The sequence below is a fragment of the Cryptomeria japonica genome, chromosome 4, assembly GCF_030272615.1.
Source record: "Cryptomeria japonica chromosome 4, Sugi_1.0, whole genome shotgun sequence".
In the NCBI taxonomy this organism is placed as follows: Eukaryota; Viridiplantae; Streptophyta; class Pinopsida; order Cupressales; family Cupressaceae; genus Cryptomeria; species Cryptomeria japonica.
In genome coordinates, this window is record NC_081408.1 from 315,865,922 (window position 1) to 315,881,536 (window position 15,615).

Below are 15,615 nucleotides of genomic sequence, written 5' to 3' on the forward strand. Positions count from 1 at the left end.
ATGTTAATATCAAAACTAATACGAACAACAGATACGCCGGCTTAGGGAGCAACAGCGGTTGAAAGAGGACAGGACTTGCGAGTAAACAATTATACGTGACCCGCTCTTTCTTGACTGTTGTAGGGATGGGTAGGCAGACGAGGAGTGGCGAAAAGATTAAGAGGAACATTCCTATGAATCGAGACTTCACCAATCTTTGGGTTCTTCACCAGAGGGAAGCGATCAATCAAATGAATGAACAAAGCTTGCAAGTACAAATTGTATGATGCAAAGCCCCAGATTATATCCCGGGCACATTCTTCGCCCTGAACCGAACGGTGTTATTCGAAAATCTCGTCCATCGAAATGCGCGGGGTTGTCCACAAAGCGATCCGGATCAAATTCCAGCGGCTTCTCCCACGCATTTGAATCTCTTGCTATGGCCCACACATTCACCATGACATTACCCTTGAACTGTCTGGAGATGCGTGAGGAAGCATAAGTGGCATTGGGGGATGCAGTCGAAGAGTTTCCGATACTACGCCTGTAAATACTTAACCTGAGGAAGATGAGATTCTGTTACTATCTCTTCCATTCCCACGCATGCATCCACTTCGTCTCTGACTTTCTACATTAGATGAGGATGGCGGATCAGCTCGGACGTCGCCCATTCTACCGTTCGGGTAGCAGTGTCCGTTCCCGCCGAAATCATGTCCTGCATATCCAAGCTTAAAATCATTGTAAATATTTATGACAGAATATTACTGTAAATTTATTTGTTGCAGTGCGTACCACTAAAATTCCCTTGATATTAGACTCGGAAAGCTGTCGCCTCTCTTCTGCAGAATTATATTTGAGTTGATGTAGAATCTGCAGAAAGTCCTTGTTACCATCGTCCTCAGTGGGCAGAGGCATACGCTTCTTTTCTTCAATCTTCCTCACAATAAATTCATCAAAGCGCTTGTGCAGGCTCTTCAAGTCATCAAGAGAACCACCCAAGCCAATCCGCTCTAAGAAAGGAACGAAATCTCCAATCCTGAAACGAGCAGCCACACTCAAGGAATCGTCCATTAGTTCTCTCAAATGTTGGGCCTCCGCATTGTTCTCGTCAAGGAATCATCCTAAGCGTCATCTGTCCAATAACATTACATGTAAGGACATTAATGCTGCTTTATCCGAGACTTTCTTTCACGAAGTTCGATTTTCAAAGCTCGGAGTCGGTGCAACTGTCAACGCTGCAAAGCCAATTAATGGGGCACGTGACATGGCAATCCCATATGCTGCAACTTCAAGCTCGGGCTATGGGTTTTTTTAACTCATTCCCACATTCCATCTCTTAAAGAGAGGGTTAAATAGTGTTTCTGTTGGTATTGTTAGCTGCAATTTTGAGGTCCGTGAAAATTATTATTAATAATTAAATAAATTATATTTATTAGATTTAAAAAATATTAAATTATTTATATCAGTAAAATATAAGTAAACAATATATAGTTATCACCTATCAATTTATTTTTCTTTTGTAAAAGGGAGAAGACCCAACAATTGAGCATGTTTCAATAGTTGTACTTTAGATTTCTTCTACTCATCCCCACATTCTAATCTTCTAATGAGGATTAAATATTGTATTTGTACTAGTGTTATTAGTTGTGATCTAAAAGTTGTCAATGTTGTTTATTATTAATAAATAAATAAATTGTACTTATCAAATACAAAAAAGTAAATTTATGTGATGTCACATTATGCATTATCAATACACAATTTAATGCTTAGCTATCACTTACCTTTTTCTCAAGGGTTTATCAGGACACCCTAATAATAAATGTGTTATTAAGACATTTTATTGGTTGTGTTTAGAAGACATGACCCATAGTTGGACGTGTCATAATAGTTGTACTTTGAGTTTGTTCTACCCACCTCCACATTCTATCTTCTAAGGAGAGGATTAGATATTGTGTTTGTAGTAGTATTATTAGCTATGATTTTAAGATTGTGAGTGTTGATTATTAATAATAATTAAATAAATTATACTTAATTGATCTAAAAAGTAATGAATTAGATGATGTTACCTTATGTATTAACAAGACACAATTTAATGCCTAGTTAGCACCTCCTTTTTCTCAAGTGTGTATTATGACACCCTAACAATAAATGTGTTATTGAGACATTATATTGGTAAGAGGATTTTTTTTCTATGTTTAGGGAAGAAGACCCACTAGTTGAGCATATTTCAATAGTTGTTAAAGCATTTGTTCATTTAATGCCTGATATTTTTAATATTATAGCACTAGTAGTTATGACTTTAAAGTCGTTAGTATTGATCATCAGTCTTGATAATTGAATGAAAGGATTTCTTTGATCTATAAAGCAACAAATCACATGATTTCACCTTAGTGTACCAAAAAAACATGACTTAGTATACAACTGTAACTTTTTTTGAATGTGATATTGGACACCTTGACAAAATTATGAACTAATATGCATATAGCTATTGGTACTACTCCTTATGACTTCACTTATGGCAGTGATACAATTATGCCTTTAGAATTAGAGATTCATTCATTGTGAGTTTCTCTCTAGGGCATCTTTGATGATGATTCTCATAGAGAACAATGCCTTCAAAAAGTTGAAATGCAATTAATAATGTATAAATAATCTCAAAAGTATTCAATTATACCAAAAATTATTCAACATTCTATTTTGGTTGATGACTTTGTGTTGTATGAGAATAAATGCAACGTAAATGCTCTACCAAGTAAAAGAGGAACATTCAACCCGAATTGGGTTGGAACACACATCATCATTGAAATCTATGGCTCTAGGGCTTACAAATTAGTAGAAATTGATGGTACACCTCTCAAGGAACCCATGCATGTTGTGCACCTATGAAGATGCTATGCTTAATCTTCTTTCTTTCTTCTTTACTGAATGGTATGCTAGCATTTTCATCTTTAAACCATGTTATGTTAGATAGTTATATTCTCTTTTCATTTAGTTTAAATTGATTCTTTCATGAAAAACTTTTGGTTGCCTTGAATTCATTTCTAGTTTCTTTTTTATAGATTAAAAATTTACATTCTTTATGTTAGCATAAAATTTAGTATTCCATGTTCTATGTTAGTTAGATCATGTTGTATGTAGTTAGAAAATTGTTAGCTAGATCACATTAACATTTAACTTAACCTGTGTACATTACATCATTACTTGTTTCATTTAGTTAAACATTTATAATAAATTGATTAATTAGATCACACGTGCATTAGTTTGATCATTGCAACATCCATTAAATAATTTCATTAGTGTGTTTAATCAATAATAGTTGTATTAAATTAGACATACATATTCGTCATTATGTTATACTGTGATCTTTGTTGCATTTAATCAAAGCAATATAACACATTATTTTGAATTTAATCACATGTGACATCTATGTAAAGAATATCATAAACAAAAAAAATCATCGTAGATATACAATAGTTTTTGATACAAGAAATACAACAAAAACACCAGTGGAACAAAATGTACTCTACAATCATAATGTATCATGATTGAGTCTTGGTGGTAATGTATATGGAACAGAGGAACATCTTTGTGATTCCAAATATCATGAGTGACTCTTACATTGACTCCATACCTCTATCCCTCAAAAAATGCGTCTGAGCTCCACTACCTATATCTTGATCTTCATGTTCTTGCGATGCAACTAATCTCTCTCAACCCATACACACTCGACCTCATCTCATATTGAATATACTCTCTCCCCATAATTTTCTCTCAACCATGCAATGGGCTCAAATATGTCCTCGTGTCTCCCTATACTACGATGTGGCTCATGACTAGCCCACATTGATCGTTAGCTTCTTAGATATGAGACCATCCCTCTGATGACGTGGCCCACAACGTCACACCATCCCCATGTGCCAACTATAAGAAATTAGACAAATATGAAATTATATATTTCATCATGTATATCAAAACCAAAACTAATCATACAACATATAACTCAATGTGTACATATAACTTCTCACCTAGCCTTGTTGCATTACAAATTTACTACATGTACATTGATATTGGACATTGAGCTTATTGTACGTAACCAAATTATTGTGTGACTCGGTCGTAGTAGAAGGGCATGATAATGTATGCATTTCAACTCATGAAAAGTTGAGCTCTTTACATACCCATCATCTGATGTGTGTGTTTGGCCAAACCATCATAGTCCTATAAGGCCTCCATGTGAGGTCTTCAAGCCCCAATCTATCTAACACCACTCTAGAATACATCAAATCTCTTCTTTTTCATGGTCTTTTAAGTGGATAGACATGTGATCATGGAGATACCCAAGTAACCTTAGTTCAGCAATCCACTAGCCTTGTGCATGCAATGTGCTTCAATGACCAAAATTAGAGTTATGTGCAGATCATCAAGTTGTATGTCTCATAGTATACATATTGTCTAAGATCATAATAGAGATGCACTAGCATTCTCCATCCCCATGCATAGATCTATGTTCCTTCTCTCCTTCATTGATTGGATAATGTGTACAAGTCCTCCATGTAGATAAGTTTCTTGCTCATCAGTTGTTATGACTAAAGAGACTAAAGCAATGAGTATCTATTGTAGGACAAGAAAGTTCGCATAACATTGTAGCAACCAATGTAGAGGTATGCAACCTCTCATGTCTATTGGTATGGCCTACCCTATATAACACATGTAGTTAGATTTTCCCATGATAGGATAGATTAATTTGGCAAGGTGGGATGCTAAATTCTATGTAGGTGAGCCTATGGTTTCAATAATAAGAATCCCACTTTTGCGATTTTTAGGAACACCATAGATGCAAGGAGTCACTTCTTTGGAAGGTAACTTAGATGCTTCTTTGTTGGATTATTGAAAGAAGAGAAAGATAGAATTGATTTAATTATTCTTAAATTTTAGAACAAGGATTGTGGGATAATATTTTGTAGCTCCTAGAATTGAAAAGAAGATCAAGCATTTGAGAGTTGTAGTCTTGCTTGTTAGTGAAAACTTTGGCATTACCTTTGTTTTCTTTGTTAATGACTAGGTCACTATTACATAACAATTTATTAAAGACAATAATTTTATCTTTAGATATATTACATTTGAGAGTTTTGACATGAGGAAGAGCGATAAATAGTCTTGCCGGACTTCTTACATAAATGCCATAGGAAAAGAAGGAATAATGTTTTAAATTTTAATGAAAAATTTCAAGTGGAGAATGGTGCGAGGAGATTAAGAAAAAATAAGATATATTTTTAGGAAGTTGAAGGGAAAGGGATTTAGGAAAAATGACCTAGTAGTCAAGAATGTTCTAATAGTTCTAATAGAATTTATTGATTTGATGTCCAATATTTTTTATAATATCACTGATAGTTATAACTTTAAAGTTGTTAACGTTGACAATGAGTACCCTTAAATAAATGAAATGTGGTCCTTAGATCTAAAGAGAAATAAATCATGTGATGCCACATCAACATACCAGTAAAACATGACTTAGTACACAACTATTGGTCTAACTTATTTTGGGGCATTTCTAGACACCTCAACAAAAATCATGATAATATGACATTATATGTGATGAGTGGACCTAAAACCTTGGTTATAAGTAAGGGAATTGCCAAATAAGAAGTTATAAAAATTAGATGTGATTTTGAAATTTTTACATGTGATTTTGAGAGATGTGAAGTTAAGATGGTGAACTACTGAAAATTTTAAAATGTTCAAGACATCAAATTTCTACAATCGGTGAATTGAATAACTATTTATAGATTAAATTGTTTGCTAACTTTTTACATCACACTCTATGATCCATCATTTATACAACATGCTTAAAATATATGAATAATCTACATTTACTCTAAATACAAATTTACTAATTTAAATTTACACTAAAGACATCATCCATATAGCTTGCTTGTATAAAAATAATGCATTGTTATTAGTACACTTATGTTTTAAAAATCTATTATAATGTATAAAAGATAATGATACCTTAGTACATTCTAGAGATTTGATAGCCATTTCCCCTATAGACCCTGCTATCTTCGTAGAATGCCTATGAAAATAATAAGAACACTTATCCACATAATTATTATTTAAATGTACACATAGATATCAAGTGTACTACTAGAATCATTTTATAAAAAGCAATGATATATATACAATGATACTATTAAAACCGAAACCAACAACAGATGTGTGAGCTGGATGACAGGAATTGCGAATAAACAATTACATATGATTCGCTTTTTGTTGACCTGTTATAGAGAAGTTCAGGCAGACGAGGAGTGGCGAAAAGATTGAGAAGAACTTTCCTGTGAATCGAGACTTCATATTTCTCTGACATGTCCAAATCTTGAGGTTCTTCACCAGATGGAAGAGACCAATCAAATGCATGAACAAAGCTTGCAAGTGCAAATTGTATCATAAGAAGCCCCAGATTATAGCCCGGGCACATTCTTCGCCCTGCACCAAACGGTATTATTCGAAAATCTTTTCCATCAAGATGAACGGGATTGTCCACAAAACGATCCGGATTAAATTCCAGCGGCTTCTCCCACGCATTTGGATCTCTTGCCACGGCCCACACGTTCACCATCACATGAGAATTGGGCGGAATGAAATGCCCCATTATTACCCTCGAACTGTCTGGAGATGCGTGAGGAAGCATAAGCGGTGTTGGAGGATGCAATCGAAGAGTTTCCGTTACAACTGCTTGTAAATATTTGAGGTGAGGAAGATGATATTCTGCTACTCTCTCTTCCGTTCCAACGGATGCGTCCATCTCGTCTCTCACTTTCTTCATGAGATGAGGATGGCGGATCAACTCCGACATCGCCCATTCTACAGTGCGAGTAGCAGTGTCGGTTCCCGCCGATATCATGTCCTGCGTATCAGTAAAATAATTGTAAATATTTATGATAGAATACTACTGTAAGTTAATGGATTCCAGTGCGTACCAGTAAAATGCCTTTGATATTAGACTCAGAAAGCTGTCGCCCATCTTCTCCAGAATTATATTTGAGTTGATGGAGAATCTGTAGAAAGTCCTTGCTGCCATCGTCCTCAGTGGTCTTAGGTCTACTCCTCTGTTCTTCCATCTTCCTCACAAGAAATTCATCAAATCGCTTGTGCACGCTCTTCATTTCATCAAGAGACCCACCCAAGCCAATCCTCTCTAAGAAAGGGACGAAATCCCCAATCCTAAAACGAGCAGCTATTCTTAAGAAATCGTCCATTAATTCTCTGAAGTGTTCGGCCTCTGCGTTGTTCTCATCGAAGAGTCTCATCCTGAGCGTCATCTGTCCTATAACATTAGAAGTGAAGACATTTACAAAATCTCCCACATTTACAGCAGCAGCTCGAAGTCTAAAGATAGAGGCGAGTAACAACGCCATTTCTTCTTTTCGGGACTCCTGCCACTTTTCCAAACATTTGGGGGTCAAGAGGTGGAAAATGCAGAGCTTTCTTAGAGAAGGCCACTGGGGAGACCAGGTGATGTCGCTTCTACTGTACACCAGAATATCCGCTCCCGCCGCGCCGCTCTTTGGCCTGTTGGAGAAATCGGAATCAAATGTTTTCAGAATGGCATTTGCGGCCTCCTGGGAGGAAGCTATAATGGCGGGGTTTGTGCCCAATTGGAAAGAGCATGAAGAGACTGGTGGGGATTCGAACCGAGATCCAGCAGACTACCCAAAACAGGCAGCCCTCGAGGCCCCGGCGGTAGCTTTTCCTTTACCTTTGCCTTTCCTCGATTGAAGGAAAAAAGTGAAGTTAGCAGTGCTATGAATGGAAGCGTTACTGAAACTGAGAATGACAGAAAGAACGAAAACAGCTTAGAAGTGTCCATAGATCTTACTGCTTATGTCCACTAATGCTTGGAAAAAGCTTGAGTTATTTGGGAAAATAGGATAGCAGAATAGTGAACTAGATGACAACACGTTTCCTGAGATTAAGGCCTCTCCGTTGATGCTGCTTTGTCCGAAACTTTTTTTTAACGAAGTTCGATTTTCAATGCTCGGAGTCGGTGCAACTGTCAACTGCTCAAAAGCCAATAAATGCGGCACATGACATGGCAATCCCATATGCTGCACCTTCAAGCTCGGGCTTTGGGTTTCTTTTACTCATTTCCACATTCCATCTTTCAAGGACATGATTAAATATTGTGTTTGTAGTTTTGTTCTATTCATTTTCACATTCCATCTTTTAAGGGAGGATTAAGTATTGTGTTTCTAATTAAATATTAATAATAACTAACACTTGCAGTGAGAAGAGGTGCAAAGATAAGCCGATAGGTAAATAGGAGAGGACATAAATGAAAATTAGCCATAATGTCGCAGAAGTTTTTGGGCTTCAATTTAAATAAAATGTAATAAAAAGAGAATTCTTTGTCGATTCTTTTTTCCTAGATCCCAAAACAACAAATATTAGACCAGCAATAAGATCTGCCAACTATAAACCCTCTTCCACATATAAAATAAATATAACTAATTCACATACAAAAGAAAAATACCTCATTACAGAGTTGTACAAATGGGCAAGATTAAGGAACACAATCCAAATTGTGGAGCAATAAGCAGAAAGCGCTGTATAGTTACGTAGTTATTGCTCGGAATGGTTTTGAATCCTTGTACATGGAAAAAGTTTACCCCTTGCTATTCATTGTCCCTCTAGAATTGTTGCACAAGACACTTTTTTTATTCGATTTAACATACAAATATCATTGGGTAAATATAATATTACCTAGCAACTCCAACAACTTCAACATAGGAAATAGAAAACAAATGCAACAAAAACAATGGTCCAGCTGCTTGCAAATTTCCAAACATAAGACTCGTGGCAAATGACTTGAGTGAAGATTCTACACTAAATGTGTTGTGCTATCAATTATGTAGATAATAAGAATGGGGAGAGTTTGTAGGATTAGTTTACGACACTCTACCATAACTTTTTGTTCTTAAATAAGGCAATTAAAAAATTGAGCTTTACAGTAAGCACGAGACATTTTACCTATCAAGGAATAAGAATTAAACATAAAAGAAGAGAATGTTCGGCAAAAAAAAAAAAACTAAACAAGTTATGTCTAGTTAAATTGATCCAAAAAAATGTGCAACTAACAAAAATGAGCCATACAAACAACCACAAATCTATATGTTCAAGCATTGAATCAAAATGCTCCAATAGGGAAAATTATTCTTTACCAAAACACAAATTAGGGCATCGAGAAAAGCACAATAGTTTTATACGTGAGAATGAAATATTAATCAATTGAAACGAGAAACAAAGCGTAGAACCAGAAGCTTTGACATTGCAAATGAAAAGTTTTGATGAGAAACAAAGCGTAGAATTCAATTACCTTATATTTCGTCGTTATTGTTTGGGCTCTACTAGTTTGAGCAGATCATTGGACGATAGTATCTATATAGAGCTAATGCTATAGTAGGAAGCATTCACAAGAAGATTCAGTCAATTACCGTATTATGTGGGCAAAGACTGAAAATATAATTGTTTGGATATGTTTTACAATCTAAAATAACAGCCGAAAACCACAAAAAACTACATAATTGCCATGAATATTGTATGAAAGACCCGTTTTCAAAGATATCTGAGGTAGTGGGCAAAGTAAAGGAAATGTATATCTTTGACAATAAGCAAAATCAGGGAAACAATTATATGATAGGCAAAGACTACTATTGTTAGATTGTTGGTGAACATTTTTTACTTATTTTTAGGGGAGATGGCATGACGATGATGTGGAGATGGTTAGACAACAGAGAAAGGTTGTTAACCGATTTTCAAGCTAGTTTTCAGGCATGAGACAATTTCTACAAGAAGATGTGGACTTGCAAGTTCACTTAAAACAAAGCCTATCGGCTAATTAAAAAAATTATATTTATCAAATTTAAAGAAGTATAAATTATGGAGTTTTTTTATAGTTATCACTTATCTTTTTTCAAGGGTCTATTATGACATCTTAATAATAAATGTGTCATTGACACATTAAATTAGTAGAGGAATATTTTGTCTTTTGTTAAAGGGAGAAGACACAACAATTGAGCATGTTACAATACTTGTACTTTGAGTTTCTTCTACTCATCCCCACATTCTATCTTCTAATGAGAAGATTAAATATTGTATTTGTTCTAGCATTACTAGTTGTGATCTTAAGGCTATCAATGTTTTTGATAAAGATAAACGGGTTTTACAGGGACCCGAAACCCAAATCCAGCACAAAATAAAGCATAGAAAATAGAGTCTAACAAGCTGCTTAGCAGCTACAGAAACAGGGGAACACCCCAAAATAGAAAACCACCAAAAAATAGACCTAAAATAGGACGCAACTGCAAAAGACTAAGAAAGAGCTCTCATAAACTCAACATTTTTTAGGATAGCTTTGTCATTAATCTATTGAAGTTCTTCCATAATAAACCTTGAGCTACCAATCACCTGATGTTTTCTCCTGGTCCTGATACATGGTCCCGTGGATGCCTGTACCTCTTGGTTCATCCAAATCAAGTTGGTATCTAGTGATGTTTCAGCTCTAACCATGGGCTCCTTCTGCAAGGCAATTTCCTCATTGACTCTCTTAAGGCCCTCAATGCTATTGTGCATGGATTCCTTACTCACCTCCACCAAACCCTTAAGTTTGCTCTTCAATTTATGAATATCTTTCTCCATCCTGTCAATTTTCACCTCATGCCTAGTCTTCATAATCTCAATGTCTTTCACAATTTGCTAGGAGAACTTCAAGAGTTCCTCAATCTTATCTAGTACTGGAGTCTCAGTGAAGGTGGCTACGAGATCTTTAATCCCCTGTTTGAGAATATTGATTTCCCCAAAGAACCATCAAAAAAAAAAATTCCTGATACATCGGCAATTTCCCCAAAGAACCATAAAAAAAAAAATTCCTGATACATCGGCGATTTCCCCAAAAGCAAATCAACATCCTTTTCATTATATTGGTTCTCGTTGGGGTCCATATTGATAGGGATGTCCAGCTTTATTTCATTTTCCTCCTTGTCACTAATCACCGCCTTACCAATCTTCCATTTTTTTAGGTTTTGTGGTCCCACAATGTGGGTCTGCAAAGCAAGGGTTTTCTTCTTAGCAATGCATCTCGGGGGGTTTTTTCTACTATTGCTAGTACCAGGGGTGGTCATTTTCAAGGGACCCTCATCCTTCGAGGGTTTATATTCTGAATCATCTAACACCTGGATATCATTCCAATCCATAGCCCCACCCTCAACATCAATAAACTCTGTATCCGACACATCATGCACCTCCTAACTGGCTAAAGACTTAGGGTGTTTCAGGTAGGGGGAAGGTTTGACCTCATGGGCCTTCGCATATTCCTTGATTAGGAGTATTAAACCCTCATGAAGAATCGAGTTATCCTCATTCTTAGAATGCTTTCTAATAGATAGCTCCAGTGATGATAACAAGTAAAACGCAATAGAAATTCTCTTTTCATGTCTAAAATGGTTCAGAATAATGAAACGGTAACAAAAAATATTAGCAAAGTGCTTGTCAAGGGTAATGTACATCATGATAAGCTTCGCCATGTCTGTCGAGAGACTTTGAAGGTCCAACTGGTTGTACCCGCCATCTGGGTCATTCTTAACCCTGCTCCTTTCACTCTATTTGTCGTAGAAAATACAGAGGGCTTTTTCTGAATTCTTCCTTTTCCTAGATTTTTTTTTTGTTAATATTATTTATTAGTAATAATTAAATCAATTGTACTTTCCAAATCTAAAAAGTAAAAACTTATGTAATGTTACATTATGCATTAACAAGACACAATTTTATGCTTAGTTATTACTTACCTTTTCCTCAAGTGTCTATTATGACACCCTAATAATAAATGTGTTATCCAGACATTGTATTGGTCACATGAATTTTTTTCTTGTATTTAGAAGAGAAGACCCAATAGTTGGGCATGCTCTAATAGTTGTACTTTTATTTTTTTCTACCTATATCCACATTCTATCTTCTAAGGAAATGATCAAATCTTGTGTTTTTAATAATATTATTAGCTATGATTTTAAGATAAAACGGGTTTTACAGGGACCCGAAACCCAAATCCAAAAAGAATAACAAACTAGTAGTAGATCAAAATAGTATCAATAGCCAAACATCAACATAAACAAGGAAAACACCCCATAGAGCCCAACTAAAAAAAACATAGAAACCTAGAGAAAACTACCAAAAAACTAACACAAAACTAACCAAGAGCTTTCATGAGCTCAATATTTTTTTGAATTATATTCTTATTTATTTCTTTGAGCTCCTTCATGATGAACCTCATTGCGCTCTTCTCCTAGTTCCTGCTTCTTGTCCTAGTAGTAGGTCCAGATGACACCTGCATATCCACACCCTATGGGTTAATATCCAGATTCTTCTTTTTCAACTTGGTAGCTGAGGGTGATATACTGCTAAGTGGCTGGGCTCTCTAAATAGAAATTTTCTTATTGACTTTTTTAAGACCTTATGGACTATTGTTCATCTTGAGGAGCTTGCCAATTTTAAGATTGTTGGTGTGGATTATTAATAATAATTAAACAAATTATACTTATTTGACCTAAAAAAGTAATACTTATATGATGTTACATTATATACTAACAAGACATAATTTGCGGAGGCCAGCTCTGCCCACATTGGCTTACACATGGCTCAAAGAGAAGGCTTTAGAAAAGTCTTGCTGGAGTTTGACTCACTAAACACTGTCATTTGTCTAAATGGGCACACCGATCCTAGCTGGATGATTGCTAATCTAATCAAGGATTGCCAGGATATAATAAATGAGCTGGAAGAATTCAAAATTTTGTACGTATATCGGGAAGGCAACAAAGTGGCGAATCTACTGGCCAATCTGGCAGTGGGCTACGTGGAGACTAAATGGTGGAGTAGTAGGGATTCATTCCCAAAAAACCTATGCGATCTAGTTCATGATGATTACGCCCATTTGTGTTAATCAATGATCTTTAATCATGATTTGATAGAGTTGATAGGGACATGACTCCTTTTTGTTTTCCCTAACCAAAAATCTAGAAACTTCCCTATTGCTTGGATTTTTTGTCTTGTTGTATGGCCCATTTCCTTCTACTCGTTGGAGACTTTTCTGGTATGTCTAATTTCCTATGACTATTAAGAGACTTCTCTGGTGTGGCCCATTTCCTGCTGTTCGGTGACCCAGAGCATAATGGGTGGGGACAAGAACAGGCAAGAGTCATCTACTTAAGATAAATGGAAGAAAAACAAGGAAATGTGGCAAGAAATCATTGATGGGGGAATTGTCCCCTTCTTTGATAGACTTCATGGCCCTTCTTCTCTACACACAGAGTCCTTTGTCAATGGGTTGAAGAAAGGGATCCTAAGGGCTTATGGAGCTGAGTACCAGCTTGATGAAACCCTAGTGGCGATGGTCACTGGTCTGGAAACAAATGGCAGAAGGTTCTATAGAGACAGGAAAACTGGGGAGGAGGACTTGATGAATTTCTTTGACAAAGACAAAGAGTGCTCAAGAGTTAACAAGATGGCTGATGGTGGCTACAAAAGGAAAGATCTTATGGCTCCCTAGGCAAACATGGTTGAGTTCATCATGAGGTATATTACGCTCGATGACATATATGCCAGTATCTTTTCCTACCATTTTACCATTTAGATTCATTTTACATATGGTAAAATCATTTATGTTCCTTTCTATCTGGCCTCCTCTTTAGAAAATATTCTTGAAAAACATATGGAGAATCCAGACAATCCTGTTCTTCATGAAGGGATTATTGTGCTCATTGTGGAGTACGCTAAGACCCTTGAAGTTGTGCCCTCTCTAACTAAGAAAGGCCAACATACTAATATTCAGGATGTCTCTGACTCAGAAGTGGATTTGGAGGATAGTGGGGGTGCCATTCCTTTTGACGACCCTGATTATAAGCCTGTGGAAGAAGGGGAGATGATGGTCACCCCTGGGACGTTTAGCAGTAAGAATCCTCCTCGACGGGCGGCTAGCAAATGTAAATGTACCAGCAAACTAATTTCTAAGGCCGATCCCCTTTAAGAAAAAAAAAAGCTTGCAACTAAGGACTATGGTCCGAACAATTCGGATCAGGAAATTAAATTGGACATTCCAATCAACATCCTGAAGGAAGAGCAGGGGACCATGGCTAAAGAAGAGAAAAATGGGATACAGAGGATTGGTAATCTGATGAACATGGTGATGGAAGCTACCAAAAGCCAGGAGAGCTGCTGGAAGTGGGTGGAGAGAGAAATTGATACCCTCAAAGTGGGGGTTAAGGAGATTATTGATATCTTCATAGCCTCCTCTAAGCCTAGCAAATCTGAGAAACTCATGATTATGACCCAAAAGTTCTCCCAGGACATCGAGGTGATGAAATGCAACCATGAACAAAGAATTGAAATAGTGGAACAGTCTATGGCAGAGATAAAGAAAAACCTCAAGAACCTGGTTGACATAAACAAAGAAGCCCTGAACAATAGTATAGAATGACTCAAAAAGATGAATGCCATGGTTGCAGAATACATATCCTTTCACAATGAACCTGAGAAAGATCTTGGAGGTGAAGACATGGCTGTTGGAGACAACAAAACCACTGGCCCTAGTTCTAGGACCAGAAGCAGGAGCAACAATAAGGGTACCTCTAGATTCATTATGGAGGAGCTGGAGGAAATCAACAAGATTTTGATCCATAAGAATAAGGAGCTGGTGCACTCTCTTAATTGAGTGCTTTTGTTTTGTTTTGTTTTTTCTTGCTATCTATGCCTCTTTTACTTTCGTGACAGTTCTGGGGTGCTCCCCTATTTTGTTGTTGGTTTATGTCTGTTTGGCTGATGGTCGGCTTTTGTAACACTTTTGGTTTTGGGTCCATGTAAAACCCATTTATCTTTATAAAAAATAAGACATAATTTAATGCTTAGTGATCATGTACCTTTTTCTTAATCGTCTATTATGACATCCTAACAATAAATGTGTTATTGAGACATAGTATTGGTAAGAGGAATTTTTTATCTTTTCTTTATGGGAGAAGACCAAGTAGTTGAGTTGTTAAAGAATGTTGCACCCTTTTGGCATCACAATCAACTTGGAATACTCTCTCTCTCTCTCTCTCTCTCTCTCTCTCTCTCTCTCACACACACACACACACACACACACTCTCTCTCTCTCTCTCTCTCTCTCTCTCTCTCTCTCTCTCTCTCTCTCTCTCTCTCTCTCTCTCTCACACACACACACACACACACACACACACACACACATACATAGAGTTTGAGAGAGAGAGAGGGACAACGTTGATAGGAGCATGTTGATTATTGAAATTTGACTAAGTTTGAAGTTTATATGATATTCTTTCAAACAAAGAATCTACATTATAACTCTTAAAGATCTGATGTAATGCCCACTTCTTACCCAAGTGAACACCACTAAAAATTAGAACTAATATACTTCAAACACAAGAATGCATCTATGCATTTCTAACTAAGGTCTTCACTCACTTGACTCCATAAAAGAGAATGATTTATCTAGAAACACACAAGTATTTTGATACATGGTATTTTGAGAATAATTATCAATTTGCTAGAATAATACTTCACCAGTAAGCTCACATT

General features: G+C 36.3%; 2 protein-coding genes across 2 annotated transcripts; both read right to left on the reverse strand.

Moving 5' to 3' along the window:
- Positions 1–222: 222 nt before the first annotated feature.
- On the reverse strand, positions 223–1,050 carry LOC131034770 (flavonoid 3'-monooxygenase CYP75B137-like). Its single transcript, XM_057966347.2, has 3 exons — positions 745–1,050; positions 612–694; positions 223–523 (listed from the first exon to the last, which is right to left on the reverse strand). The coding sequence occupies exons 1-3, from the start codon at positions 1,048–1,050 to the stop codon at positions 223–225; spliced, it is 690 nt and encodes a 229-aa protein (XP_057822330.2).
- Positions 1,051–6,169: 5,119 nt separating this feature from the next.
- Positions 6,170–7,394, reverse strand: LOC131034772 (flavonoid 3'-monooxygenase CYP75B137-like). Its single transcript, XM_057966349.2, has 2 exons — positions 6,957–7,394; positions 6,170–6,883 (listed from the first exon to the last, which is right to left on the reverse strand). The coding sequence occupies exons 1-2, from the start codon at positions 7,392–7,394 to the stop codon at positions 6,170–6,172; spliced, it is 1,152 nt and encodes a 383-aa protein (XP_057822332.2).
- Between the last annotated feature and the right edge of the window lie 8,221 nt (positions 7,395–15,615).

Coding starts and splice junctions, on each gene's coding strand:
- LOC131034770 (XM_057966347.2), bottom strand. CDS start 1,050: ATGGACGATTCCTTGAGTGTGGCTGCTCGTTTCAGGATTGGAGATTTC. Junction 695..744: donor CTGCAACAAATAAATTTACA/GTAATATTCTGT, acceptor TTGGATATGCAG/GACATGATTTCGGCGGGAAC. Junction 524..611: donor ATCCGCCATCCTCATCTAAT/GTAGAAAGTCAG, acceptor AAGTATTTACAG/GCGTAGTATCGGAAACTCTT.
- LOC131034772 (XM_057966349.2), bottom strand. CDS start 7,394: ATGGCGTTGTTACTCGCCTCTATCTTTAGACTTCGAGCTGCTGCTGTA. Junction 6,884..6,956: donor ATATCAAAGGCATTTTACTG/GTACGCACTGGA, acceptor ACTGATACGCAG/GACATGATATCGGCGGGAAC.